We start from the raw sequence: 27,346 nt of genomic DNA on the forward strand, positions 1-27,346 counted from the left end.
CCAAGATCCAAATTACAAATCAACCTCATGAAGTCACTTTAATTTTTTATTTTTAAGTCATTAAATGAGTTTGGCCTGGAATATATAGGGACTATAAAAGAACATATTCCCCCCTCCCAATATGACCATAGGAACATTCTGACAATCAGACAGTATGTACATGACAAAAAATTGCACATAAAACCCAAATCTTCACCTTTGCTCTGAGGAGGGTTTTGGCTCCTATCTCTTAGAACGTTGATTTCATAGACAGCACCATACTGTTCAAAGAGTTCCCTCAAGTCCTTCTCAGACCAGGTCCTCGGAACCTGGCCCACAAACATCTTGATAGCATCAAGATCCGGTTGGTCTGGGTGGTCCAGGGTGCCGTTCATTTTCTTTGAGCTGCATTAGATAAAATAAAACTACTATTATGCATTCATGTTGCTCTCTAGAGGAAGTTTTGTTTCCTTTAAAGATCTCAACTACTTCCTGGGAAAGTGGGGGATGGGGGAATCTACTTCCTTTCATGACATCCATTCAATTTACCAGGGTTCCCAGGTCCTCCCTCACCATGGTCACTCCTCCCATTAGATTTAGATCCCAAACTAAAGCTGCCATTCTGATTAGAACATCCTAGGTTTTAATTAAGAAATTGAGTGTTACTTATTCTTTATCTAGCATGAGAATTCTCAGAAGAACTTAAAAGGCAGAGTTTCTAAAGAAATTTTAATACTTTTAACAAAGGGTTTTTTAAATGTCCATAAAATAAACAAAGAATTATTAATTATAAGATTCAGGACTCTCAACAGTACAATGATAGTTTAAAAGTTTTCTTTCAGTAGACATTAGAACAGAAGCACTTGATTTCCAAGGCCTAAGCTACAGACTAAAATGTTGGTCTTTGAATGTGTCTCATGTGCTTAATTCTGGTGTTCTTGAGATAGGCCCCCTGACCAAAACAAAGTTTTGCCTCTTAAAACTCTAACAAATGATTGATATATATAATAAAGGGCTAATATGCAAATTGCCCCTCGACCAGTTCAACCAGGGGATGGGTCGGCCAGCCAACCGCCCGAGGCCCCTCCCCCTGGCCAGCCCTGTCCAAATTGGGGGGGGGGGGGGGGGAGCGGGTAAGCAGGGCCAGTCGGCCGAACACCTGTGCACCCAAACACCTGTGCACCGGGCTTCTAGCTATATAAACATAAACAATGATGTCATCATTCTAGATTTTTATTGTTTCTAAGTTATCCAATTTAATGCTACTTTTCCAAGACTTTACCAGTTAGTTCCCTTACCAACTGCAACCATTACAACAAATTCCTCCAATCCTCTCACACCAAACTTGTAATGCTCATACTTTAATACCTTCATTGCTATCCCTGCAATTGCCAAGAACCTCAGGGGATTCTTACACTACAAATATTTCTACCATTCAAAATAAATCAAAGACCTTCCCTACCATTGTTTTAAGATCTACACCAGTAACAACTTAAATTCCAAAGAGCCATCATAATGAACTTTTATGCTAGTGTTGGCTTTTTAATCCAGAAACACATCACCATATTCAAACTTGCCATGTTTTAATATCTAACCCTAAATAAAGTAATAGTTTTCATTAAAGGAAACGTAAGTTTTTACACCTTTTAAAAAATTCTTTATTGTTTAAAGTATTACATATGTCTCCTTTTTCCCCCATTGACCTCCCCAGCCCTTCCCACCCACCAGCACATGCCCAACCCCCTACTGTCTTATGTCCATGGGTTATGCTTTTATGCATGCATACAAGTCCTTTGGTTGCTCTCTTACCCCGCCCCCCCCCCCCCAGCCCCACCTTCCCTCTGAGGTTGGTCGGTCTGTTCAACACTTCTATGTCTTTGGATCTATTTTTGTTCATCAGTTTATGTTGTTTATTATATTTCACAAATGAGTGAGATCGTGTGATATTTATCTTTCTCCAACTGGCTTATTTCATTTAGCATATTGCTCTCCAGGTCCATCCATGCTGTTGCAAATGGTAAGAGTTCCTTCTTTCTTACAGCAGGGTAGTATTCCATTGTGTAGATGTACCATACTTTTTTAATCTATTCATCTGCTGATAGGCACTTAGGCTGTTTCCAAATCTTAGCTATGGTAAATTGTGCTGCTATGAACACAGGGGTGCATATATCCTTTCTGATTGGTGTTTCTGATTTCTTGGGATATATTCTACTATCTTTTGAATCATATTTGAAGATCATTGAGAATGATGAATCTACGAAAGCAGCTCAACCACTGTCTTTTAATTCTGAAATCTCTTGTAACTGAACACCCACCAGGGCTATTCTCACATCACCTTTACTGAACCTAGCATTAACATATATTTTTATTGATTTCAAAGAGGAAGGGAGAGGGAGAAAGAGATAGAAACATCAATGATGAGAGAGCAGCACTGATTGGCTGCCTCCTACATGCCCCATCCCACCCCCGCAACCCAAGCATGTGCCCTGACCAGGAATCGAACACTGACCTCCAGGTTCATAGGTTGACACCTAACCACTGAGCCACTCCGGCCAGGCTAAACCAACTCTTGTCGCTATGTCTGTAGAGGGTCCCCATTCTCTAGCTCTTAGTCTAGAGGTCCTTGAATGCAGAAACAATTTTATTTCCTATTCATTGTTGTAGCTACACTTGGTATAGTGCTTGGTTCAAAGTAAGCACATACTCAATGTGGGATGGGAGAAATTTCTTGTTCTCAACAATTCCCCTATTTAATCAACTAACCCTCATAAAAATAAATGCTGTGCATAAAGAGGGCTCACAAATTAAAGAGCAGCTATTATCTCTTATGATTACTTGATTGTCACAGGATTAATCTACCTGTAGTAGAGGGTAAAGGGAGATGGTGATGGAAGATGATTTGACTTTGGATGGTGGGCACACAAAGCAATATACAGATCATGTATCATAGAAATCTACACTTAAAACCTATATAATCTTGTTGACTGGTGACACCCCAATAAACTGAATTAAAAATAGAACAAAATAAAAAATAGATTATGACTAGTGAAACAATGAGTGTCACTCCCTATAAACTGCTGCCAACAACTTTAATGACCAATTATAATATTTTATTAAAATGTTGCTAATCTTTCCTCCTACTTCTATTCTAGGGAGGGTTAACATAGAAAACCAATGGTGCTCAGAATGTTTTGATGATAAGGAAGCTGACAGCTACTTAAGAGGCAGGGTTTTAATAACTTTTATTACATTATAAGAAAATGCTTTCAGCTTATCCCTTCCATCTATATTTGTGTGCAGTTTCTAAACTTTCTACATCATTGTTTAGTGCAAAAGCATAAACACAGTCAACAAATGTGAATTGTGGTTTATCCAAAAGTTTTAGTGAAAACTCAAAATTCCAGACACACGATCTTCCTTTCTCTCTTTATTCTCCCAATCCTCCTCCTGGTCTTCAATCCACCTACTCCATTAACTTCCCCACCCCAATACCAATTCATTACAAGAATCCACAAGAGTAGTGCTGCTCAAAGTACCCAAGGACCAGGGACAATCTTCAAACTTAACTCTTTAGAAACTTTTACAGCAACTGGACCAAGTAATTTTGTAAATGTTTAATCCAATAAAATAAAAAGACACAAAATACAAATTTACACCTTATTTTGTTTTCTACAATTGTTTTTACTGTATTTTACAAGTTGGAAGAAGCACAGGACACAGTCCTTCACCATTATGAGAAGCACTTCTAGAGCACAGCAAGTTATCGAGCCAGGCTCATGATGCTGTGGATATCATGCAACTGGAGTTATCCACTGACTTCTTCCTTCCTCCAATAAATACTGGGCATTTATATACATAGCCACTGTGTCAGATGAATAAGAAAAATATTTCTTTGGAGCTCATGAAGACAGCATTAGAAAGTGATAACATCAGCTACAAATAATCTAAAAAAGAAAAGGGAGAAGCAACCACATGTATACCTATGTATATGTAATAAGCAGTCAAAAGCTTTCTCATCAACTGTTACTGTGTCTGAAGAGATGAGCAACAATGTTCTTCCATCCTCAACCTTAATTAAAAGTAACCACTGCATGCCCTGGCTGGTTTGGCTCAATGGATAGAGTGTTGGCCTGGGGACTGAGGGGTCCCAGGTTCGATTCCGGCCAAGGGCACATGCCTGGGTTGCGGGCTCAGTCCCCAGTGGGGGGCGTGCAGGAGGCAGCCAAGCAATGATTCTCTCTCATCATTGATGTTTCTATCTCTCTCTCCCTCTCCCTTCCTCTCTAAAATCAATAAAATATATTTAAATAAATAAAACAAAAGTAGCCACTGCAGCCCGGCGGGTGTGGCTCAGTGTTTGAGCATCAACCCGTGAACCAGGAGGTCAGGGCACATGCCCGGGCTGCGGGCTTGATCTCTACTAGGGGACATGCAGGAGGCAGCCGATCAATGATTCTCTCTCATCATTGATGTTTCTATCTCTCTCTCACTCTCCCTTCCTCTCTGAAATAAAGAAAAATATATTTAAAAAAAAACATATAAAATTAAGTACTGCAGCCCTAACTCGTTTGGCTCAGTCGATAGAGCATCGGTCCGTCGACTAAAGAGTCTTGGGTTTTATTCCAGTCAAGGGCATGTACCCTGGTAGGTTTGATCCCCAGCCCTGGTTGGGACACATACAGAAGGCAACCAATCAATGTGTCTCTCTCACATCAATGTTTCTCTCTGTCTCTCTGCCTCCCTTCCACTTTCTCTAAAAAAAAAAAACAAAAACAAAACAACAACAAAAACAACAAAAAGTAACCACTGCATTAAAAAGTCATCTGGGACAAGATGCCCAGTGTGATATGCCAAGGATCCCACATGGTTCAGGTATGGCATTTATATACTACTAAATCCATTCTCATATTTATGCCTTACCTCCCACCGATGGAGAGCTCCTTAGGATCAGTGATTATGAACTATGTGTATTTTTTTAAATATATTTTATTGATTTTTTATAGAGAGGAAGAGAGAGGGATAGAGTTAGAAACATTGATGAGAGAGAAACATTGATCAGCTGCCTCTTGCACACCCCCTACCGGGGATGTGCCCGCAACCAAGGTACATGCCCTTGACCGGAATCGAACCTGGGACCCTTCAGTCCGCAGGCTGACGCTCTATCCACTGAGCCAAACCGGTTTCGGCCTATGTGTATTTTTTACACCTGCTCAAGAACCAATGAATTCAGCAACCCTCTGGAGAAGTATCTATAGTATACCTGTCATTTCTTTCTTTCTTTTCTTTTTTTTTTTTAAATCCTCACCCAAGGATATTTTTCCACTGTTTTTAAATAGAGTAGGAGAGGGGAGAGAGAAAGAGAAACATCCACGTGAGACACATCGATTGGTTGCCTCCCAGACTCACCCCTATCAGGGCCAGGGATTGAGCTTGCAACCAAGGTACGTGCCCTTGACCAGGAATTGAACCCGAGGCCCATCTGTTGATGAGCCGATGCTCTAAACACTGAGCAAAACCGGCCAGGGAAGTACCTGTCATTTCTAAAAGGCAAGTCTATAGAATTCTTATCTTCTGTGGAGGTACTGAACTGGGAGTAAGATGGAAGAGAGGAAAAGTAGAGTCTGCAGCAGTGAGGAAAGAAGGGAGATGAGAAGGCAGCCAGTGTTTTAGGGAAGAGGCATGGCACCAACCCACCTCTATGTTCTGCTTCTGACAGCAGAAGCAATAATGGCAGCAACTGGCAAATCATTAAGAATGAGAAACTGGCCCTAACCGGTTTGGCTCAGTGGATAGAGCGTCGGCCTGTGGACTCAAGGGTCCCAGATTCAATTCCGGTCAAGGGCATGTACCTTGGTTGCGGGCACATCCCCAGTAGGGGGTGTGCAGGAGGCAGCCGATCAATGATTCTCTCTCATTATTGATGTTTCTATCTCTCTCTCCTCCCTTCTTCTCTGAAATAAATTAAAATAAAATAAAAATGAGAAAATGAGCAATCAGGACCCAGAGGCTTCCTTGTCTACCTGATTTTTCATGAAACATGCTATAGGAAAACAGAGTAGAGAACCCACTTGGAAGATAAACAGGAAAGGGAAAACAAAGCTTTATTTTCAAAGCATATATCTATTCAAAACTCCTAAACTCCCTTTTCTCTTTCTCCTATCTTTCCCCGTCTTGAAACTTCCCAGCCCAAAACTAGCTCAGAGGACAGAGCTGATGTTCTGTCCCACTTCCTTACCATCCCCGGGGCCCTGCTGATCCACTGGCTGGCCAGAAACCTAAGACCATGACCTATGTTTAAAACAGAAGGATAGGCCTGACTAATCGAGTTCCTCTACAAGTGCACTGAGCAAGACAACAGCCACTAGCCACTTGTGGCTATTTAAATTTAATTTTAAAAATCCAGTTCCTCAGTCACACTAGCCTCATGTGACTAGAGGCCACTGCATAGGACAGCAGAGATACAGAACATATTTATTATCAGAGAAAGCTCTATTGCACAGCACTGCTCAAAAGAGCCTGGAATTGGTTAACAGAAACAGGCAATTAGTGGTGAAGTCAGAAGTGGGAAAGCTACAACTAGAGATAGTATGAGTTAAGTAGACAAAAGGGCAGTGGCTAGAGATGACAGGGTCATGTTACAATGTAGATGAAGTTCAGAACATGCTAAGTGAAAGAAAACAATCACAAAGGCTACATATTGTATGTCCATTTACATGAAATATCCAGAATAGGCAAATCTATAGACAGAAAGTAGACAAGTGGTTCCCTAGGAATGGGAGTAAAGGGTGGGAGGAGAGAGGGGAGGGAATGGTTGCTAATGGGTATAGTGTTTCTTTTTAGGGTGATAAAAATGTTCTGGAATTAGATAGTGGTGATAGTTGCACAACTTTATGGATATCGTAAAAATCAATGACCGTATGATTTAAAGGGGTAAATTTTATGTTATATGAATTATATAAAATTATGTTATGTGAATTATATAAAATACAGAGACAGAGAAAAGGAGTGAGGAATCAGAAGACAGGCTGGAAGGGCAGGGGCAAGGCAAAGAAAGCCGTGCTGTAACCAAAGTGACAGAGTAGATGAAGAGTGTTGGCGGCAGCACATGCAGAGAGAGCAGAACATTTAGAGAGCATAAATGAGGCATAAAAGATAGTTTCCAGGTCTTCCAGCTGCAGAGTTTCTGATTACATTATAGCCCAGCCCACGTGTTCTTACAAGAAAACCCTTAAATACTACCTTCACATCTGTTTAAAAACTATTTCCAAACCCTTTCATTACTCATCTTTTTCGCTCTCTCCTTCTTTTTCATTACCTGTTAACCCCCATTTATATAAATACTTGTTGCATCCCAGTCTCTAGCCACCACCCACTTCTACCAGGTCCCTCTGGCTCACATACTGTACTATGGAAAAACTGGCACAGAAGAACATCATAATAAAAAGGACCCAGAAACACTGGCCTGAGTTACTTAGCAGCTGGTTCTCTAGTGAGAACAAGACAGAACGTGTCTTTGCTGGAAAAATGTAATTTTCATTTGGATAAAGGGAGCTCTTCCTATGTTAGTTGGGGTATTAGGTACTAGAAAAAGCTATCAATAAAGGTTTTTAAGACATCACTCAACAATAGAACAGCTAACAATCTGCTTGTAAAGGTTTTCAACCTTTTCCCTGAGGTATGGAAATAATGTCCGGAGTGCCTATCTCTGTAATCATCTCTAATTATAAAAAAACTCACAGGACTTATCGTTCATTCAACCGTACTTTCCAAGTTCCTACAATGTGCCAGATACTACATACTATAAGGGTCTATTAAAGTGGACGGAACAATTCCCGTCCTAGAGGCAGTGGCACTGAACAAGTGGAAGGATGCAACTATAATACCCAACAAATGCTTTAGCAAATGAATAAAAGTTCTGTGGGGAAAAAAGTGGCTAATAGCCTGGCCAATGTGGATCAGTGGTTGAGTAGCAACCCATAAACCAGGAGGTCATGGTTTGATTCCTGGTCAGGGCACATGCCTGGGTTGTGGGCTCGATCCTCAGTAGGGAGTGTGCAGGAGGCAGCCAATCCGTGATTCCCTCTCATCATTGATGCTTCTATCTCCCTTCCTCTCTCTGAAATCAATAAAAACATATTTTCTTACAAAGTGGCTAACAGTTTCATTTTATTTGGAGGGGGAAGTGTGTGCAGAAATTAAAGGTGAATGGCCTAAGCAGCTGGGGAAAGTGCTGTATAGCACAGAGGTATGAAAGCTAAGGGGGGTGAAGAAATGATAAGGACTCAGAGGAAGAGGAGATAAGACTGAGATAACATTAGAAAGTTAGAAAAAAAAGGACTTGAGAAAGTTAGGAGAGAGTATAAAAATAACCTAAAATATTAGGGGGAAAAAGAAAATATGTATAAATGAAAATCGATAAGAATAAAGAAATAGGTTAGAGAGACCAGTGAGGGGCTTTCCATATTATACTGAAAGAACTGGACTTTAATCCAAGATTTTTAAACAAGGATCACATTGGTCTTTTAAAAGACATCTGGCAATAATCTAGAGGATGATATAAAGTGAGGAAATATGGAGATCAGAAGGCTCTTGAAAAAAACTAGCTTCTAAAATTAGGAACCAGTCCTAGGCAATGCTGAGAAATGGGGGGGGGGGGGGGGGGGGAGGAGTAATCCACTAGAACTTGGAGATCACTCCATCAAGGAGATGAGGAAGAGGAAGAAGTTACCAATCACTCTTGGATTCTAGTGCAGACAATATGAGGGATTGTTTTTGCGTGGGGAAGCCTTCATATGGAGATATTCAAAGTCACAGAGCTCAGGGGACACTTATGGAATACATACAGAAATCTGAGAATCAGAAAAGCACATTAGTACTCCCTTAAGCAATGGGAGAGCTCAGAGAAAAGACCTAAGATACAACCCCTGGAGAACAACCACATCTTACAGTGCACGCAAAGTAAGAGGAACCAATGGAAGCTGGAGAGAGGTCAAAGCAGAATCAAGGACATTGTCACAAGTGAGAACAGGCACTAGGGGTCAGGTCCCAGGGCCCAAAAATTTTTTTTTTTTTTAAATATATTTTATTGATTTCTCACAGAGAGGAAGGGAGAGGGATAGAGAGCTAGAAACATCGATGAGAGAGAATCATCGACCAGCTGCCTCCCGCACACCCCCTACCAGGGATGTGCCCGCAGCCAATGTACATGCCCTTGACCGGAATCGAACCTGGGACCTTTCAGTCCGCAGACCGACGCTCTATCCATTGAGCCAAACCGGTTTCGGCCCAAAAATTTTTAAGTAAGATACCCGTACATTGCTAGATCACATTCCTAGGCAATATCTCTTCAGAGGTAAAAGCACTGAGGTCAAGCCTCCTGCTGAAGTAGTACGGGCTTACAATCCAAGAAAGGGGTGGCAAGCACACACCTTTCTCAAGATCTTTCTTCTTCCTAACTCTATGGTGTGTGTTTTGGTATATGGTGTCTACTGAGGCACGAGGACTTGCCATAATGAGAAGAATTGATGGGTAACTCTGCTCAATGACAGCTGAGGCCTGGTCTAAGGAGTAAAAATAAAGAGTGTATCATTAAAATTGCACTTTAGGCCCAAGGTTGACACCAACTCTCCTCAGGCAAGCCAGTTTTAGCCCCTCTCAACTGAGTTTCTCATCTGTAAAATATGGGCAATAGTCTATGCCCAATTTACCTCAAAAAGCTTTTGTGAAGATACAGGACTAAAGCAGCTGTGAATGTACTAGGGGGGAAAAATGATATAGCAGTCTACTCCCTGATTACCTCTATTCAGAATGGCCTACATTCAGTCTATTAGTTCTCAAACTCTGGTGTACATGAAAACTACATGGGACATTGTTAAAATACAGATTCTTAGACCCTACTCCAGCATAAGAATATCTGGGCATGGGTCCAAGAATCTGCAATTTTATGTTCCAGGTAACTTCCATGCAATGTTCCATGGTCCAGCCTTCATGGGATGCTGATCAATCCAACCTTTTAAAAGATGAGAAAACAGACTGAGGAAAAATGCTGTATCTAAGGGTTGAATACGAGGTAGCAACAAAGCAGAGAGAGACAGTGTTACAATGAAAGATAATTTGAGCCATAAAGTCCTATTACTAGGGATCATATATCTGGTCCATGGGAATATTTTTATTATATAGTAAGTCTTTATTATGATGCCATTCACTGTGATTTCACCTGTTATCTACTCTCATATAAAGTCCTAAATAACTATTATTTTTGGAGACTACAGGGAAGGCATAGGATCTATTTCAAACAAGCAAGTCAACTAACTTTGAGGACCGCTAAACTATTCCATGAAGAGCTATTCTGGATCTATTATCCACATCAGTTACACCCAATCCCAGGGTAGCCTGATTTGCATGTGGAGGCCTAAACTCAAAGACTTGCAACTATCCCGTTCTCTAGAAAATATACATTTAATATTCTTGGCTTTGAATAACTTAAGACTCATTTACTTGAGGTCCCAAGATACTCTGAAGCCTGGTTAAAGTAGCTGAAATCAGGAGTTAGAAATGTGTCACCTACAAAGCCCAGAATTCAGATTCCCTGTAGCTACAACTCAGGGCCAGGTTAGTGTGTACAATGGCAGTGTCACTTCTTGAACAAGTACTGCCAACTAATGAGCTCCTCATTCCCATGTTCAAAATTTATTTGGGCAAATTGCCAATCAAAATTGATCTAATTGGGAGGGTGGGGGCATCTGATACCTCCCAAATCATGTATTGTGTTGCATTTTCAATTAAATTGGGGGAGGGGGGTAGAAATAAAAACCCAGAATTACAGTTTACATGGCAATACAGCATGCTGCATACACTACTAAATACATCCTCTGTAATGAGTCTAAGAATTTCATCATTAAAAATACCTTCCCAAAAGATTCTTTGAAATTACATACCCAACCTAAAGCAATAAAACTACAGTTTAAAAAACAAACAAACCTCAGAACTTATCATATGGGAAAACATTATAGCTTGGAGGGACAGGAGCCAGCACACTTGCTGGTCATATTCCAAATGTACCCTCTTCTGTATAGAACTTCATTATAGCTTTGAGGAAATCAGCATTAATGAGATAGAATCAGACTGTAATAGATAATAACAATAGTCCTAGCCGGTTTGGCTCAGTGGGTAGAGCATCGGCCTTCGGACTAAAGGGTCCCTGGTTCAATTCCAGTTAAGGCACATATCCAGGTTGTGGGCTCCATCCCCAGTAGGGGGTGTGCAGAAGGCAGCCGATCAATGATTCTCTCTTATCATTGATGTTTCTATCTCTCTCTCCCTCTCCCTTCCTCTCTGAAATCAATAAAAATATATATTTTTTAAAAAAGAAAATAACAATAGCGTGGACTTTGGCTTCCTCACCCAATTGTTTCTACTTTTAAGAAAAAGAACCAGTTACATTAAATAACAAATAAAACAACCCAGTACCTCTGCTTATGATAAAAAATTAGACAACAAAAATACTTACACGGGACTGGAATTCAAAGAGCAATGATCCACCATCATTTCTGGAAGGAAATCCAACTTAAACGCAGCCATCACCTCACTCTCCCCTTCAGAAGCCAATGATATTAACTTGCTGCACTTGTCTGATCCACAAATACACACAGCTTTAGCTTCCTGGGCCCCACAAAAAACACAAAGTGGAAACAGGAGCTCAGGGAAACCAGCAGTAAGTGCCACAGAAACAGGCAGGACTGGGGAAGGGAAAGGGAGCATTGGATTAAAAGGGGGATGTGACCATGTGAAGGGAGGCTCAGCCCTGCACACAATGAAAGTGCTGATGCACCAGGCTTGTTTTGTGTGATTTTCCCTGGCAAAGCAGTACTAAGTGCACTGTCAGATAAATAGAGTGTCAGATCCATGAAGATAGCAGTGGCTAACAGAGCAGAAGAAACACAAACTTGTTTCACATCTTCCCAACTCCTCTCCCTGCAAATCAGTTTCTGAGGACCCCCAAAACCTGAAACTACCTGGAAGAAAAAAACACCTCACCTTACATGGTCTGAAAATGTTTTTGGAAACTGGGTTGTTAGCCTTGGTCGAAACTTAGTTTCCACGTGCCAGAGATAGCAGTGAGCACAGTGCCTGGGTCCAAATTACCTCAGAATAGTCACATACAGAGGACCACTGGTTCAGACCATCAAAAGCATCCAGGAGCAAGCTGGTTGAAGAACTGGACACCAGGAACTTACTGCTCACATAACTACTACCCGCACTGGACCTTGCTTTCTTGATGGTGTTGACAGCAAAGTGTGTTTCCTCATCAGAGTGAAGGACTTTAAAAATTGCTGCTTCAGTGACATTCATTAGGTGGCACAAGGCAGACCTTCTTTCCTAACTCTGAATCTTAATTTGCCAGAAAATTTAAAAGGCAAAAAATGAAAATGGAATTGTAATATTCTGCCTCTTGACAGAGTACTAGAAAATAGTATCTTCTCAGTTGTTTGACTTTCCTAATAATGAAAAAGAAATGGGGCCTGCTAGGGACAAGCACTCAAACATGTAAGGAAGGGCAGAGAAATGCAGGCGAACCCTCTTAGTTCTCTGTCCTCCTTTAAATCTGCTAAACCATGATTAATGAATACAACATAAAAATCCTATTGTGGGGAGCAGTAGAGATGGATATACTTAGCAATAAGACAGATGTGGTGCTCCTGTTCTCAATTTAGCTCCACATCCCTCCAAACAACAAATGGTGGCATTTCAATATTTAGGCGATGACTCTAAAACTGTATCTCTGAAGGTTCCCAAATTTCACAGGCCTTCTTTCCATTTTTATCTTTAGGGTTGCCTTACCTCAAGGATTTCACTTCACTCAAGCTCAGTTAACAACACAGGGAACTTTGAAAAAATAAGTTATATTCAGCCTGTAAAGAGGTAAACGAATGCACTCCTAAATGTGTAGTTACTTTAAAAAACACACACAGTATAGGCCTAACTGTTCTCATCTGTATAGAAATGGCTGACACCTATCCTGCGTGTGACTGAGGAACATAGAAACTGTGTCTTCTGTCCAATATCCATATATAACCATCCAAAACTTAAAAGTATATTAGCAGCTAACTACTTTTCTATTTTGTCAGAGACCCTGGCTCATTTGATCTACTGCTTTAGAGGCAGAAGTAGCAGGAGCTCTCCTCTTCCATTCCATTGAAGGAGGAAGCAAAAACAAGCTACAAGTGAGAGGAGACTGGCACACAACACACAGTTCACCAAGCCCTGGCTGCCAGGCAGAGGATGGGAACCCAAGCGGGGACTGGTTAAGTTACTCGTTAGGTATGTCCTAGTTTCTCCTGTGTACACTGGCGCTGATCCCATGCCTCCTCCTATAGTAAGTTATCTGGACCAATGAGTAAATTTGTGAGATCAGTTAACCAAATCAGATTTTTTTAGTTCAAGGATTCCTTTAAAAGGAATCAACGAATTTTAAAGAATCCCACTGGTTATTGTTATGCTTTTATTCTTCAGTAAAAATACATGGCTTGTAATTATATGTTTCAATCAGAATCACATCTAGAACAAGAGAGTACTTAAATGTGGGAGACTTCACTGAGTAGCCTGGCACTGCTCAGTGCATGAAAGGATGTGCACTCCTTACAGTACTTTTCACCAAGCCAAATGTTGAGAAGCATTGACTTGGAGTAATGTTTTAAAATCCACTTTACGATATATAAAGCAACACTGCTTTAAAAATCATACAAGATGGAAATGTTATTACATGAAGAAGAATGCTTCCTTTTAGGCAGGTCACAAGAGTTATCTCAGTATAATTAAATTCAACATGCTTGGGGTGGAGAAGCACAGAAACTAATCACAAATCACTCAATTTTAGAAAAGGGTTACAAAGTTAATTGATGATAAAAACAATTATGGGAATACAAAATGCAAGTGTTAAAATTAAAAAACAGAATCAAGAGTTATTCACACAAAAAAAATGCCCAGGTTGTTTTTAATTTCTAAATCAGAAACACATTCCAGGCTTTTCCCATGAAGAATGCATTAGAAATAAAGAGTTAGCAGGAAGAATTATAACCAAGGGTCCACTAAAAAAGAAGGACTTAACTTTCCCTCAGTCCCTTTTTACCACCTGTCCTCGCATTATGAATTTATATTCATGAGTTCCTTTTCTTTCTTTGATTGTCTCAGTTTTCTTTGCTTAGAATATTCTCTATTTTCTTTTTTAAAAAAATATATTTTATTGATTTTTCACAGAGAGGAAGAGAGAGGGATAGAGAGTTAGAAACATCGATGATAGAGAAACATCGATCAACTGCCTCTTGCACAACCCCTATTGGGGATGTGCCCGCAACCAAGGTACATGCCCTTGACCGGAATCGAACCTGGGACCTTTCAGTCCGCAGGCTGACGCTCTATCCACTGAGCCAAACCGGTTTCGGTGAATATTCTCTATTTTCTAAGGGCAACAATTCAAAGCCTTATTATATGAAGGCAGGGGCAATCGGTCTGCTATAGCATTAAGAATCCAAATCATTAAAAATGATGGGTAGAGCCCTGGCCGGTGTGGCTCTGTTGGTGGAGTGTTGTCCCATGGACCCAAAGACTTGATCCCCAGTATTCTATGTGCAGGAGGCAGCTGATTGATGTTCCTCTCTCTCTTAAAAAACAACAACAACACACACACACACACAAAAAAAAAAACACAATAAAAATATATTTTTTTAAACTAAAATGATGGGTAGATAAGGGAATCCTCAAAAGAATAGCACAACCTGCACTTAAAATATCCGAGTGGAATAAGCAGTTTAAAAACTGAATTAGAAGAACTGCTAGAAATCACAGCCTTTGTTTTGTCAAGAGTGAAAGAACAAAGCATAGGCGAGAAGAAAAAAAAAAAAAGAAAAAAAATAACACAGGTGGTACATGCAAATGTCAGGCTATAGTGTTGTAACCAGGGAGTTCAATAGCAGGTGAAGGGATTTTATACTTCCACCCTGATAATCTAAATGTGTTTAAAGGGCAAAATGTGAAGTCTAGTTAGATGAGCTTACAGAAAATTAGAGCCTACTGCTAAATTATAAAAAAGAATCTATGTCATTAAAAATCACCATCAGGCCCAGCTGGCATGGCTCAGTGGTTGAGTGTGGACCTATGAACCAGGAGGTCACGGTTTTATTCCTCCTGGTCAGAGCACATGCCTGGGTTGCGGGCTCCATTCCCGGTGTGTGGTATGCAGGAGGTGGCTGATCAATGATTCTCTCTCATTATTGATTTTTCTAGCTCTCTCACCCTCTCCCTTCCTCTCTGAAACCAATAAAAAATATTTTTTAAAAATCACCATCAGCATATGTGTGTGTGTGTGTGTGTGTGTGTGTAAGAGTATAAAAATCTAGGGAAGTCTTAACCTCAGACAGTTAAGTGGACTACTCGCCCCCCGCAACTTCTGGCAGTTAGATGATGTAAGGAATGCAGAAAAGAAGCAATTGATACAACTTGAAAATAATCAACCAGAATAACTTAATTTAGCTTAAAACATTTATGTACTTAAATTTTCACTTCAAAACTTGAGTATTTCTACTATAATCACTGGGTCTCCTACAGCTCCCAATCCAGTATCTTGCATATGCAAAAATATAGTGACCTAAATTGGTAATGATGTCGCTGGCATTTCACTTTGTGGGAGCTTTTTTTTTGCAAAAAAATGTGACAGTTAAGTATAATTTAAAACAAGCCAGAAACCTTTGTTAGTTTCCAATAAGAATATAGACAATGAATTTTTCTAAGCTTGGGGAAAAAGGAGTTTTAAAGTAACAAATAAAAAAATATTGTAAATAATTTTCAATTCAAATATAAAATCACTGTTAAACAAAAAGCACTGAATTTAATGACTATTGTATCCAAGTTGGTTTGCCTATAAAAGTATCATATATGGTATACTGAAAGGACATGACATGGTGAAAGGGAGAAAAAGCACTACCTTTTTGAAATCTAAGATTTTCCATTGCCTCCCCCATCCTTAATCACTACTGTCTCCTCCCCCACTCGGTGTCAAAGAGAAAGACCTCTTCTCTACTTAGTGCAGTCAGCAAAAATTTGCTCAGAACCTCCCTTAGAGTGTACTGTCAAATTGTGACCACACTTCAAATCAGGTCATACTTCCAGATACCAAACTAGCTCTGGAACTTAAGTGTAATTTTTTATTTAAGGTCCAGTGATGATTAAAAAATCAGTCTGAGGCTGAAACCGGTTTGGCTCAGTGGATAGAGCGTCGGCCTGCGAACTCAAGGGTCCCAGGTTCGATTCCGGTCAAGGGCATATACCTTGGTTGTAGGCACATCCCCAGTGGGGGGTGTGCAGGAGGCAGCTGATCCATGTTTCTCTCTCATTGATGTTTCTAACTCTCTATCCCTCTCTCTTCCTCTCTGTAAAAAAATCAATAAAATATATATTTTTTAAAATCAGTATGTCAAACCATTTCTGGTTCCAGGAAGGTAACATTATCTGTGTAAAGTCCATTAAATTCTGTTCTCATCCTTGTTCTAGTTTATTCGGAGGTCTTCCAGTTATGAAGTAGAATGGGAAAGAAAGTCAGCTGGGTAGTTGATGAATGGAATACTGCTACCAACTCTCTCTCTCTCTCTCTCTCTCTCTCTCTCTCTCTCTCTCTCTCTCTCTCTTTCTCTCCCCTCCCTTTCTTCCCTCCCTCCCTCTCCCTTCTACCCACCTCTCCCAAAGCTATTAGAACTAGGCAACAGGTAGTTCAATTGGGAGATAAGCCTGCCTTGTAAAATTTTACCTAAGGAAAGAGAATTGGGAAAGGGCTAAAAAATATTTCTCGTTTCCTAAGAACAGGAAATATTATCCCATAATGTAGGAAAAAAGCCATCACCTTTCTGAAGGCAATTTTTTCATATCTGCACAACAGGCCTCATGCAAGAAGGTTAAAAAGATGCCCACGGAGCACACCCATCCAGCAGTTAGCCCATACCTGTAGCTTTACACCTCCCTCTCTGGACTATGTCTTCACTCTAAAAAACCAAGGAAAGAAAAATAAGTGGGCCATGCCTACACGTCTCATAATTCCAGATATGTAATGTATCTTCTTTCCAAAGAAAAGCCCTCTTGGAGCATCATCCCATGCACGAAAAGGTCGAGGGTTTGATTCCAGGTCAAGGCATGTGCCCAGGTTGCGGGTTTACACCGATCAATGTCTCACTCTTATATCTCATAACAATGTTTCTCTCTCCCTTTCTCCTTTTCCCTCCCTCTTCCTCTCTCTCAAGTCAATTTTAAAAAAGCATGTCCTCTGCCCTAACCAGTTTGGCTCAGTGGATAGAGCATTGGCCTTCGGACTCAAGGATCCCAGGTTCGATTCGGTCAAGGACATGTACCTTGGTTGCGGGCACATCCCCGGTGGGGGGTTGTGCAGGAGGCAGCTGATTGATGTTTCTCTCTCATCGATGTTTCTAACTCTCTCCCCCTCTCCTTTCCTCTCTGTAAAAAATCAATAAAATATCTTTTTTTAAAATAATAATAAAAAAAGCATGTCCTCGGGTGAGGATTAAAATAAAATAAAAAAAGAGTACCTCCCTCTCCCGTTTTTTAAAAAATATATTTTTATTGATTTCAGAGAAGAGGGTGAGAGAGATAGAAACATCAATGATGAGAATCACTGATAGGCTGCCTCCTGCACGTCCCCTACTGGGGATCAAGCCTGCATCCTGGGCATGTGCCCTGACCAGGAATGAAACTGTGACCTCCTGGTTCATAGGTCAATGCTCAACCGCTGAACCAAGCTGGCTGGGCCCTCTCCCATTTTTAAAGTACACAATACCTTAAAGATTAATTGCATTTAACATCTTAAAACGAATTTAAAAACACCATCAACTTAAAAGACGGGGAATTAAAGTACCAAAAGGCTTAAAAGAGTCTTGCCCCAAAATGTCAGACAAATTGTAAAACAATGATTAGGATTCATGAGGTTGAATTTCAATACATTTAAGTCACCAAAACAACCATTTTTAACATCTGCTTTTGGATGGGAAAACTACAATAAAGCTAAAGGCTGCACAGTTCTTTTCACAATTAAGGATCGTGCTATTAATGTAGAGGCCATGTTACTGGCCTTCCTGAATAAGTGCCAGGCATAAAATTCTTCAAAGGCAACCAAGTCCCTGCCTATGTAAATGCTTCTCGCTAGCCCTGTAAATGCAGGGTGGTGGTGAACCACTGAAACCAAAAAAGTCAGAAGATAAGGAAGTTAATTGAAGGTAAAAGCAAACAGAGAAACCACAAAACCAATTTGTTTTATTTTTAAACATTATCAAACAATCTTGCAAGTAAAGATCAATTCTGTAAAGCTGCCCAAATCCTTACAAACATCATCCACAACTCCTCCAGCTATATATACAGAGAACTGCTCAAAGTCAATAAGGACGAAGTCTACATTGGAAAGTGTAAGAACCCTGAATGTCAAAGCCAGAACCAGAACTGAGAGACACCACACTCTACACCAGGCGTCCTCAAAATTATTTTCCAATTATTTTTTCAAACAGAACAGAATTCAAAATGCTAGACCAGGCGTCCTCAAACTACGGCCCGCGGGCCACATGCGGTGTTTGTGCCGTTTTGTTTTTTTACTTCAAAATAAGATATGTGCAGTGTGCATAGGAATTTGTTCATAGTTTTTTTTTAAACTATAGTCCGGCCCTCCGGTCTGAGGGACAGTGAACTGGCCCCTTGTTTAAAAAGTTTGAGGACCCCTGATCTACACCTACCCTCCCTGAAGACAAAGATGTTCCTTGACAAGCATAAAAGCAGTGCTGAGGTGGTTTTTTGAACAGTAGAATCGAATAGATTACTACAAATCAAGGAATTAAAGATGTCATAGATGATAAATGTGTGCATCCTCAAATTAATAAAATATGGTACTTAAAATTTGTAAATCTTATCTGAAAGTAGGGAGAAAGGTGTAGACATTTACAAAGTGATAATAATTATGAGTTTAACATTTTTTTATCTTGGTGCCTTATATTTAATCCTCATACCTATCCTAACCTTACTGACAGATGAGAAAAGATTCAAAGACATTAAGTAACTGTCAAGATCACCTGAATCCAGGCAATGAAGAGGTTTGGAATATAAAGCCAGGTACGTTAGCCATGGCCAAGTGATTCACTTGGTTGGAGCCATCATCCCATACACCAAAAGGTTTCGGGTTCAATCCCCTGTCAGTAACTGATCGTTTCTCTCTCTCTCAAATCAATAAACATACCTTCAGGTGAAGATTTAAAAAAAAAAAAAATGTGTTCAAAGCCAGACACTCGAAACCTTGGGTGAAAGGAGAACTCAGGTTAAAAACTGTGTACAAGGAAGATCACATACACAAACCAACGAAAAGACTGTTTAAATGCTGAGGGCCATAAAGTCGAGTCTGACCTTTCTTCTAAGACAAATTTTCTAAGTAGATAAATGTGGAAAGTTTCAGTCACATGAGAGATACAATTAAGGTTAGTGAAAACTTCATGCTGTTAGTAGATAAGTGACTCTGAGCAAGTTAATTAACATCTCTAAGTGTCAGTTTCCTCACCTATAAAAGAAGACTTTACATATCTCAAAAGGAACCAAAGGGATGACAAGAATTCAAGCCATTGTACAAATTTCTAACTGGAAGAGGAAAGAATGATAGAAATGACTTGGAAAAATTGTGCTCTTTTTTAAAATGTCTGTCTGTTACCTGTTAAGACTGCCTGCAATGCCCTTCTTTCTTTTTCGCCTATTATGTGGCCGGTTCAATAGGAAGGAAGGCTGGGCTTACTGCTTTGGAAAATTGCGTGTCCTCCTGCTCCCATACTCTAGAAATCCAAGTAACCAGATAATAGGATCAACTGCAAAGCTTTCCATACTTAGCATACTAGCCAGGTTCATCTCTTTGCAAAACTCCCACCAGGGAACGGTGCTAAAATCCAGTCGAGTTTGACTGGGGTAGCCAATCTACTTATCTTCCTTGGGAACCTGTAGCAGGGAAATAACAGTTGCCTTCAGATTCTAATCCCAGATCCTGGAAACACACATCACAACTAATGGGGTAGAATCTACCTCAAAAGACTAGTGCATTAAATTCAATAAAATGTGGAAAAGCACTAAGCAATAAATAGGTGGATCCAAGACTGAATAACCGTAGAAAAACTATTTAACTGCTTTGCTAATCTGTAAATGGGGATGACTAGGTGGATTAAACAGGTACACTGAAGCAGGACGTAAATTCCTTTCTAGTTCTGTCATTCCCAGAGAATTCCTTCCACTCTAATAAATTACTCTATGTTGAACAATCTGGGTCCTGTACTGCACCAGGCTTACCAGGTGTACCAGTTAATAATGTGGATTTTTTTTCAAGTTACACATATGTTGACATATATGCGATTTGATATGTATGCTATTTTGTTGTATTGACAGCAAGCTTCAAAACTTCCTATGTCAAATTTTCTGAAGGTGTTAACATCATAGATATTTTTATGCTTGAAAATGTCGAATTTCGTGCCAAAAAAAGAGCATTTGCGGAAGTTTTAATTCATTGCTTTATTTTAAAGAAAAGTGCTGCTGAAAGTTATCGTTTACTTCGGGAAGCTTATGGTGAACATGCTCAACCTCAAGATACTTGTGAACGCTGGTTTAAACACTTAAAAGTGATGATTTCAATGTGAAAGACAATATCCAGGGCAACTGAAAAAGTTTGAAGACCAACAATTACAAGCATTATTAGATGAAGATGCATGTCAAACTCAAAACCAACTGGCAGAAAGATTAAACGTTGCTCAGCAAACAATTTCCAATAGTTTACAAGCAATGGGAAAGATTTTAAAGGAAGGAAAATGGGTGCCACATCAACTGAACAAAAGACAAATGGAAAACCAAAAAGTCAGTAAAATGTTGCTTCAACGGCAAGAAAGAAAGTCTTTTTTCCATCAAATTGTGACTGGAGATGAAAAGTGGATTTATTTTGAGAATCCCAAACGCACAAAATCACAGGTTGATCCAGGTCAACCATCAACATCGACTGCAAGGCCAAATTGCTTCGGAAAGAAGACAATGCTCTGTGTTTGGTGGGATCAGGAAGGTGTGGTATATTATGAGCTTCTCAAACTGGGTGAAACCATTGATACGGATCGCTACTGACAACAAATAATCAATTTAAACCACGCTTTGATCGTGAAACGACCAGAATGTGCCAGAAGACACGGCAAAGTAATTTTGCTTCATGATGACACACCATCACACACTTCAAAACCAGTTAGAGACACGTTAAAAGATCTTGCCTGGGAAGTATGAATCCACCAGCTGTATTCACTAGACCTTGCTCCTTCAGATGACCACTTGTTCCGATCGATGGCACACGCACTTTCTGAGCAGCACTTCAAAACGTAAAACGTATGAAGAAGTGTAAAACTGGGTCTCTGAATGGTTTCCCTCAAAACAAGAAAAGTTCTATTGGGACGGTATCCACAAATTACCTGAAAGATGGGGGAAATGTGTAGCTAGCGATGGACATTACTTTGAATAAAGCACTTTTGAGCCCTAGCCGGCGTGGCTCAGTGGATAGAGTGTCAACCTGCGGACTGAAGGGTCCCGGGTTCGATTCCAGTCAAGGGCACATGCCTGGGTTGCGGGCTTGATCCCCAGAAGGGGGTGTGCAGGAGGCAGCCAATCAATGATTCTCTCTCATCATTGATGTTTATCTCTCTCTCCTCCCTTCCTCTCTGAAATCAATAAAGAAATATCTTTTTTAAAAAGCACTTTTGATGTTTCTCTTGAAATTATCGTGTTTTCTTTGATTACAAAATCCGCATTATTAACCAGTACACCTGGTAGTTCTGACTTGTCTTGGTCAACAGGGATAGAACTTAACACTTGCTCTTGGGGTGTGCAAACATCCTTTTTTCCCTTGTGACACTGCTCTGTGACTACTATTTCCATGATTCAGGCTTAAGTTTAGGGCTTCTGACTCTTTACTGACTGAGTCATCTATGTGTGTCCTCTCCCTGACCCTAGTAGAAGAGTTTATAAACAGATCCCAATCTCATCTCCTCCATTGGCCAGTATGCTCATCCTTTCTTTAGTGGCAACATTTTTTCCCCCAGCTTTTAAAAAAAGCTGTGGAAAAACACATACATAAAATTTACCATCTTAACCATTTTTAATACAGTTCAGTATGTCAACATTGTTGTGCAATGTTGCAACAATTTTAAGACGTCCCCTTTTTCATCAAGATTCTTAATCTGAGAACTTCAGATCTCTTCAAAGTCCATAGATGAGCTTTGAAGAAAGGGGAATAGTAGGTCTATAAACCCTATGACTTTTTTTTTTTTTTTTGCGGAACTGTGTGAAGATGGACATGGGAGATTTCCTTAAGAGAGAATCCAAAATTTTCATCAGATTCTCTAATCACCTGAGCTTTGATTCTCTCTGCTGCAAAGAAACAAAACAAACAGTATGTTAGACAAAGGCCAGATCTGATGTCATTTGTGTGATCTTGAGTGAGTCACTTTTCCTGGGCTTCAGTTTCCTCTTCTATAAAACTAGAAGATGGGACTAGATTAATCCAGATTATCACTAAATCATCTGAAAGCACAATCCTATTTTCTCCAGATTTTAAACCATTATTTAAGGTCTAGTTCAATTCCCACCACATATGAGATACCTAGGAGAAACTATGTATAAATCTCATTTCTAAATTTGTATTAATGAAATATATTTCATATGCTATCATTTTGTGAACAAATAAGTCCCTCTTCTTTTCTACTTATATCCCCAAGATACCTGGAATAAAGATAACACATTATCAGACTTTCAATTGTTGAACTGGAATTCCCTAGTTTATCTACTCTAATTTATAAATTTTGCATTTACATTAAAATATCTGCACATAAATATGTGTACTTTTTCATTAAAAAAAAAAAAAGAATCCCCCCTTTCAACTTCGGGTATTTTGGTAAAAGCAACACGATGAGCAGCCTACCCCTGCGGTTTAATACAAGTAGATTTATTAAGTACTTATTTCCCTTTAATTTTTCTACTTCCTCAATTAAAAAAAAAAATACCTAGATAACCTAGCGTTTAGGTAAAAAAGCCTACTAGGCTCTTTTCTATGTATATATTAAGATTCATGCACACTCAAATACACGTAATTATTATCAAATTAAGTATACTCTATACACCATTGTGTAAACTACTTTTTTTCACTTACAATTATAAACTTTTTCTTGTGAGCAGCCCATATTTAAGAATCAGTCAGAATTGGCATGATTTTGCCAATAACATCCTTCCTATGTGTCACAATTAACCAATAAATATAACAACACCTATTTTACAAAGCCAACATAATTATCTAGTCCTCTGAAACTGCTTAAAAAAAAAGGGGGGGGGCAGTAAAGTTGGATGGGGGTGGATGAGTTGGCTCTTTGTTCTCCTTCCTTTCCCTATCTACCATCCCATCTTTTTGTCTAGTTATGTGATCCTTCCATACGACTATATAGGCACCTAAACAAGCCATCTCACCTAATGGAGATCCTATTTTGGAGGTGTTCAGGTTAAGCAGAGAGGGAATGTAAAATACATAGTTTTTAAACCTCTTTTCCTACTTCCTTCTAAAATGCCAATACTCTCAAAATAATTCTCAAATCCCCATAAAGTCTTCACTCTCTCCTACTATAGCTCTCTATAGGGGGTTGGGGGTGGGGTGTAGGAATCTCATTCTGTTTTAGCTCCTCCTGTTTCCTTGGCAGCACTATCAGAACTGGGCAACATATTGCTGGATGTAGCAGCAGTAATTTACACATAGTAGCTAAGCTAATATGTGGCTTTATTCTCTGGGGAGAATTGCTAACTTTTTCATGTATCTTTCTAGTTTGAACCCAGTGTTCCGGCAATATCAAAATTAAATATTTGACTAGTGGCTTCTACCTTCAAGACATGGAACCATGCACAGAAATCACAGGCAGCAAAGACTCCCCATTATGTGGTAGAAGTGGGGACTCTAAAGACCTACCTTCCTACAGGGACTGAAACAAAGCACCTAATTCAAACTTGAGGGCTCAGTCATTACACTTTCCCATGATATTCACGTATCACTTGCTTAAATCTGGCCATGTTATAAGACCACCATTTCCGCCTTAGTTTCACTGCCCTGCCATAAGGCCAAATCTATCTCATCTAGTGAGTCACTACTGCTCCTCTCCAACTGCATTTTGATTTCAGCCCACTTGTGCAGCTCATCAGGGCTGCACCATATGTTAGTACCATGTAGGCAGAATGTGACTAATTTTTTTTCTAAAACATTGTCAAGAGTTACTTCTAAAATTACTTTATAATCTTGATGTCTCCGAAGAGTCATTTCTGTAATACATAACCTCTGGAAATGACTTTATAATTATTTTTCTGAGTGCCCAAAGGAGATTCTTTAGCATTTTCACTCCCATTTTCAGATGAGGGAATTAAAATGAAGAGAACAAATTAAGTGGCCCAGGTTCCATAACCAGCCAGTGAGAGTTGTACTTTCTGGAATCATGGCACTCTGGTAAAATAAGTCCATTTGTAAAATGCTTTTTTAGAGGGGAAGCTCAAAATAGTATGTTGCTTTTATTTTCTGAAGTGATTACTGACTGAACTTTAAGTATAACTACTTGGAATTTCAAGGCTAATTATGATGACTAAATGGTCTCATCCATCTGATAGTTTTAAGAGTAAAAGGACGAAATGAGCCAGGTAACACAAATGTTTTTCTAATTGGTAAAGATCATAAATGGGTGAAACTAACATTTTGAGAGTGAGAGTGTGAGAGAGAGAGAGAGATGACTTGCAGATTCAGCTACCATCACTAATTCCCTTAAAATAAAAACAATTTTGCCGAAACCGGTTTGGCTCAGTGGATGGAGCGTCGGCCTGCGGACTGAAAGGTCCCAGGTTCGATTCCGGTCAAGGGCATGTACCTTGGTTGCGGGCACATCCCCAGTGGGGGGTATGCAGGAGGCAGCTGATCGATGTTTCTCTCTCATCGATGTTTCTAACTGTCTATCCCTCTCCCTTTCTCTCTGTAAAAAAATCAATAAAATATATTTTAAGAAAAGAAAATAAAAACAATTTTTTTTTTTTAATTTAAAAAAGAGGGCAGCCCAGCTGGAGTGGCTCAGTAGGTTCAATCCCCGGTCGGGCATCTATAAAGGGCTGCCATTCAATGTTTCTCTCTCACATCAATATTTGTTTTTCCTCTCTCTAAACATGTCCTCCAGTGAGGATTCAAAAAAAAAAGGAGGGGCTACTCCTGCCTACTCTAGGCAACTTACTTCTTCTGTGGCGATAATGATTGCTAGGCTTGATAATAAAACTTATCTCGCCCTAGCCGGTTGCTCAGTGGTTAGAGCACTGGCCCTCAAAACAGAAGGGTGGAGGGTTCTACTGCGGTCAAGGGCATATACCTCGGTTGCAGGCTTGATTCATGGCCCAGGTCAGGGGTGCATGGGGGAGGTAGCAGATCAATGTGTCTCTCTCACATTGATGTTTCTCTCTCTGTCTCTCCCTATCCCTTCCACTCTATCTAAAAACATGGAAAAAATATCCATTAACAAAAAACATTTTTTAATAATAATAATAAAACTTATCAAGGTTTCTTAAATCTTCCATTTCAGATCATATGTTCATTCTAGTAACTCTTTGGGATGCTAGTTTGACTGCCATTGCATTGAGACCTTTCTGACCACTAATAATATTCTTCAGGATAATATCCCTTGCTAAACATTTTTAAAAGATCTTAAGTATCTTATCAATACTGAAAACTGCACATGCCCTTTGAATCCAGCAATTCCAGTTCTAGAAATACACCCCTCAAATAGGTGATGTACATAGAGTATGCAAAGGGTCATTTGTAAGAATACTATTTATAATAGCAAAAACTGGAAACATACATATTCTCATCATTTGGGTGCTGGTTAAAAAATGTATCGTATAGCAATACAACAGAATACTGCAGCTATTAAAGAGAATAAAGAAGGCAGTTCCAACCTCTATTAAGGATTGATCAGAAGGATATATTTATATAATAAGAAAGGAATTATACGTGGTTTGTACATAAACAGAACAACTCTGGAAGGATAAAGAAAAAACTGCTAACAACGTTGCAAATGTGGAATACTGGCTGAATTATTTACAAATTGGTGTTACCCATTCTACAGTAAATTTTTATTGTTAATCCTCATCTGAAGATACTTTCCCATTGATTTTTAGAGAGAGTAGAAGGGAGGGGCAGAGCCACAGGGAGAGAAACATTGATGTGAGAGAGACACATCAAGTGGTTCCTTCCCACGCAAGCCCCGACCAGGGCGGGGGATCAAACCTGCAACGGAAGTCTGTGCTTTTGACTAGAATCTAACCCAAGACCCTTTAGTCCGAGGGCTGATGCTCTATCCCAGTGGTCGGCAAACTCATTAGTCAACAGAGCCAAATATCAACAGTACAATGATTGAAATTTCTTTTGAGAGTCAAATTTTTAAACCTAAACTTCTTCTAACACCACTTCTTCAAAATAGACTCGCCAAGGCCATGGTATTTTGTGGAAGAGCCACACTCAAGGGGCCAAAGAGCCGCATGTGGTTCGCGAGCCGCAGTTTGCCAACCACGGCTCTATCCACTAAGACAAATCAGCTAGGGCCATTTTACAGAAAAAATTTTAAAAGGAAACTCTTGAAACTATGAGGTACAAAGTAAAGAAAAAGCTTAACTCATGCTGTTCCAAAACAAGTACTTTTGTTTCCTGCTTTGCCTGAAACTTGTGTGTGGAAACAGCCATTGTCCAGGTGAACCAGCAGTGTACCACAAGTGAGCTGGAGTGAGCTGGGTAGTTATACTACACCGTTTGAAATTACCCCAGCAACTCAACTGATATTAAGGCTGGCCTATTTACAAAGTTTGGAGCCATTTTCAATCACTCAGCTGTATATCTATGTGTACATTTTCTTCAATCAACCTTTTCTACCAGGGAAAGTGCACCATTAGCTGAATTCCAGTAAAGGGACAGGGTGAGATAATATGTCAAAACAAATTCTATAAATACAGCTTCTGGCCTAGTATCTCACAAAGGAATCAAAACAGCTTCAAGCTTAATAGAAAAATTCTAGTTCTGCCATATCTTACTTGAAGGCTCTAGAGAACAGAAGAGGCCAGGAATCTGGAATCCTGTTTCTCACACTGTGTCTTGTCTCCCGCTCCCTGATCTCAGAGGGAGGTAAAGATCAAATTGTAGATATCATTCCAGGTCAGCATCTCCTCACCTCTTCCCTTATCTTAGCTCCCACACTACCCAACTCATCAATATCCT

At 39.8% G+C, this 27,346-nt stretch overlaps 1 protein-coding gene across 6 annotated transcripts in view; it reads right to left on the reverse strand.

Annotated features, from left to right (window-relative positions):
- CELF1 (CUGBP Elav-like family member 1) overlaps positions 1-27,346 on the reverse strand; it is a 76,371-nt gene that overhangs the window by 20,040 nt on the left and 28,985 nt on the right. For 3 of the 6 annotated variants that reach the window (XM_079787076.1, XM_079787074.1, XM_079787075.1), the window contains exons 2-4: positions 16,970-17,009; positions 11,489-11,640; positions 197-384 (exon numbers count right to left, since the gene is read on the reverse strand). In XM_079787076.1, the coding sequence (XP_079643202.1) occupies positions 197-384; positions 11,489-11,559 (259 nt within the window). In that variant the 5' untranslated portion in view covers positions 11,560-11,640; positions 16,970-17,009. The remainder of the gene's footprint in view (positions 1-196; positions 385-11,488; positions 11,641-16,969; positions 17,010-27,346) is intronic. The other 3 variants (XM_079787079.1, XM_079787078.1, XM_079787077.1) reach the window with 3 other exon arrangements.

This window comes from Cnephaeus nilssonii (assembly GCF_951640355.1).
Source record: "Cnephaeus nilssonii genome assembly, chromosome: 13".
In the NCBI taxonomy this organism is placed as follows: Eukaryota; Metazoa; Chordata; class Mammalia; order Chiroptera; family Vespertilionidae; genus Cnephaeus; species Cnephaeus nilssonii.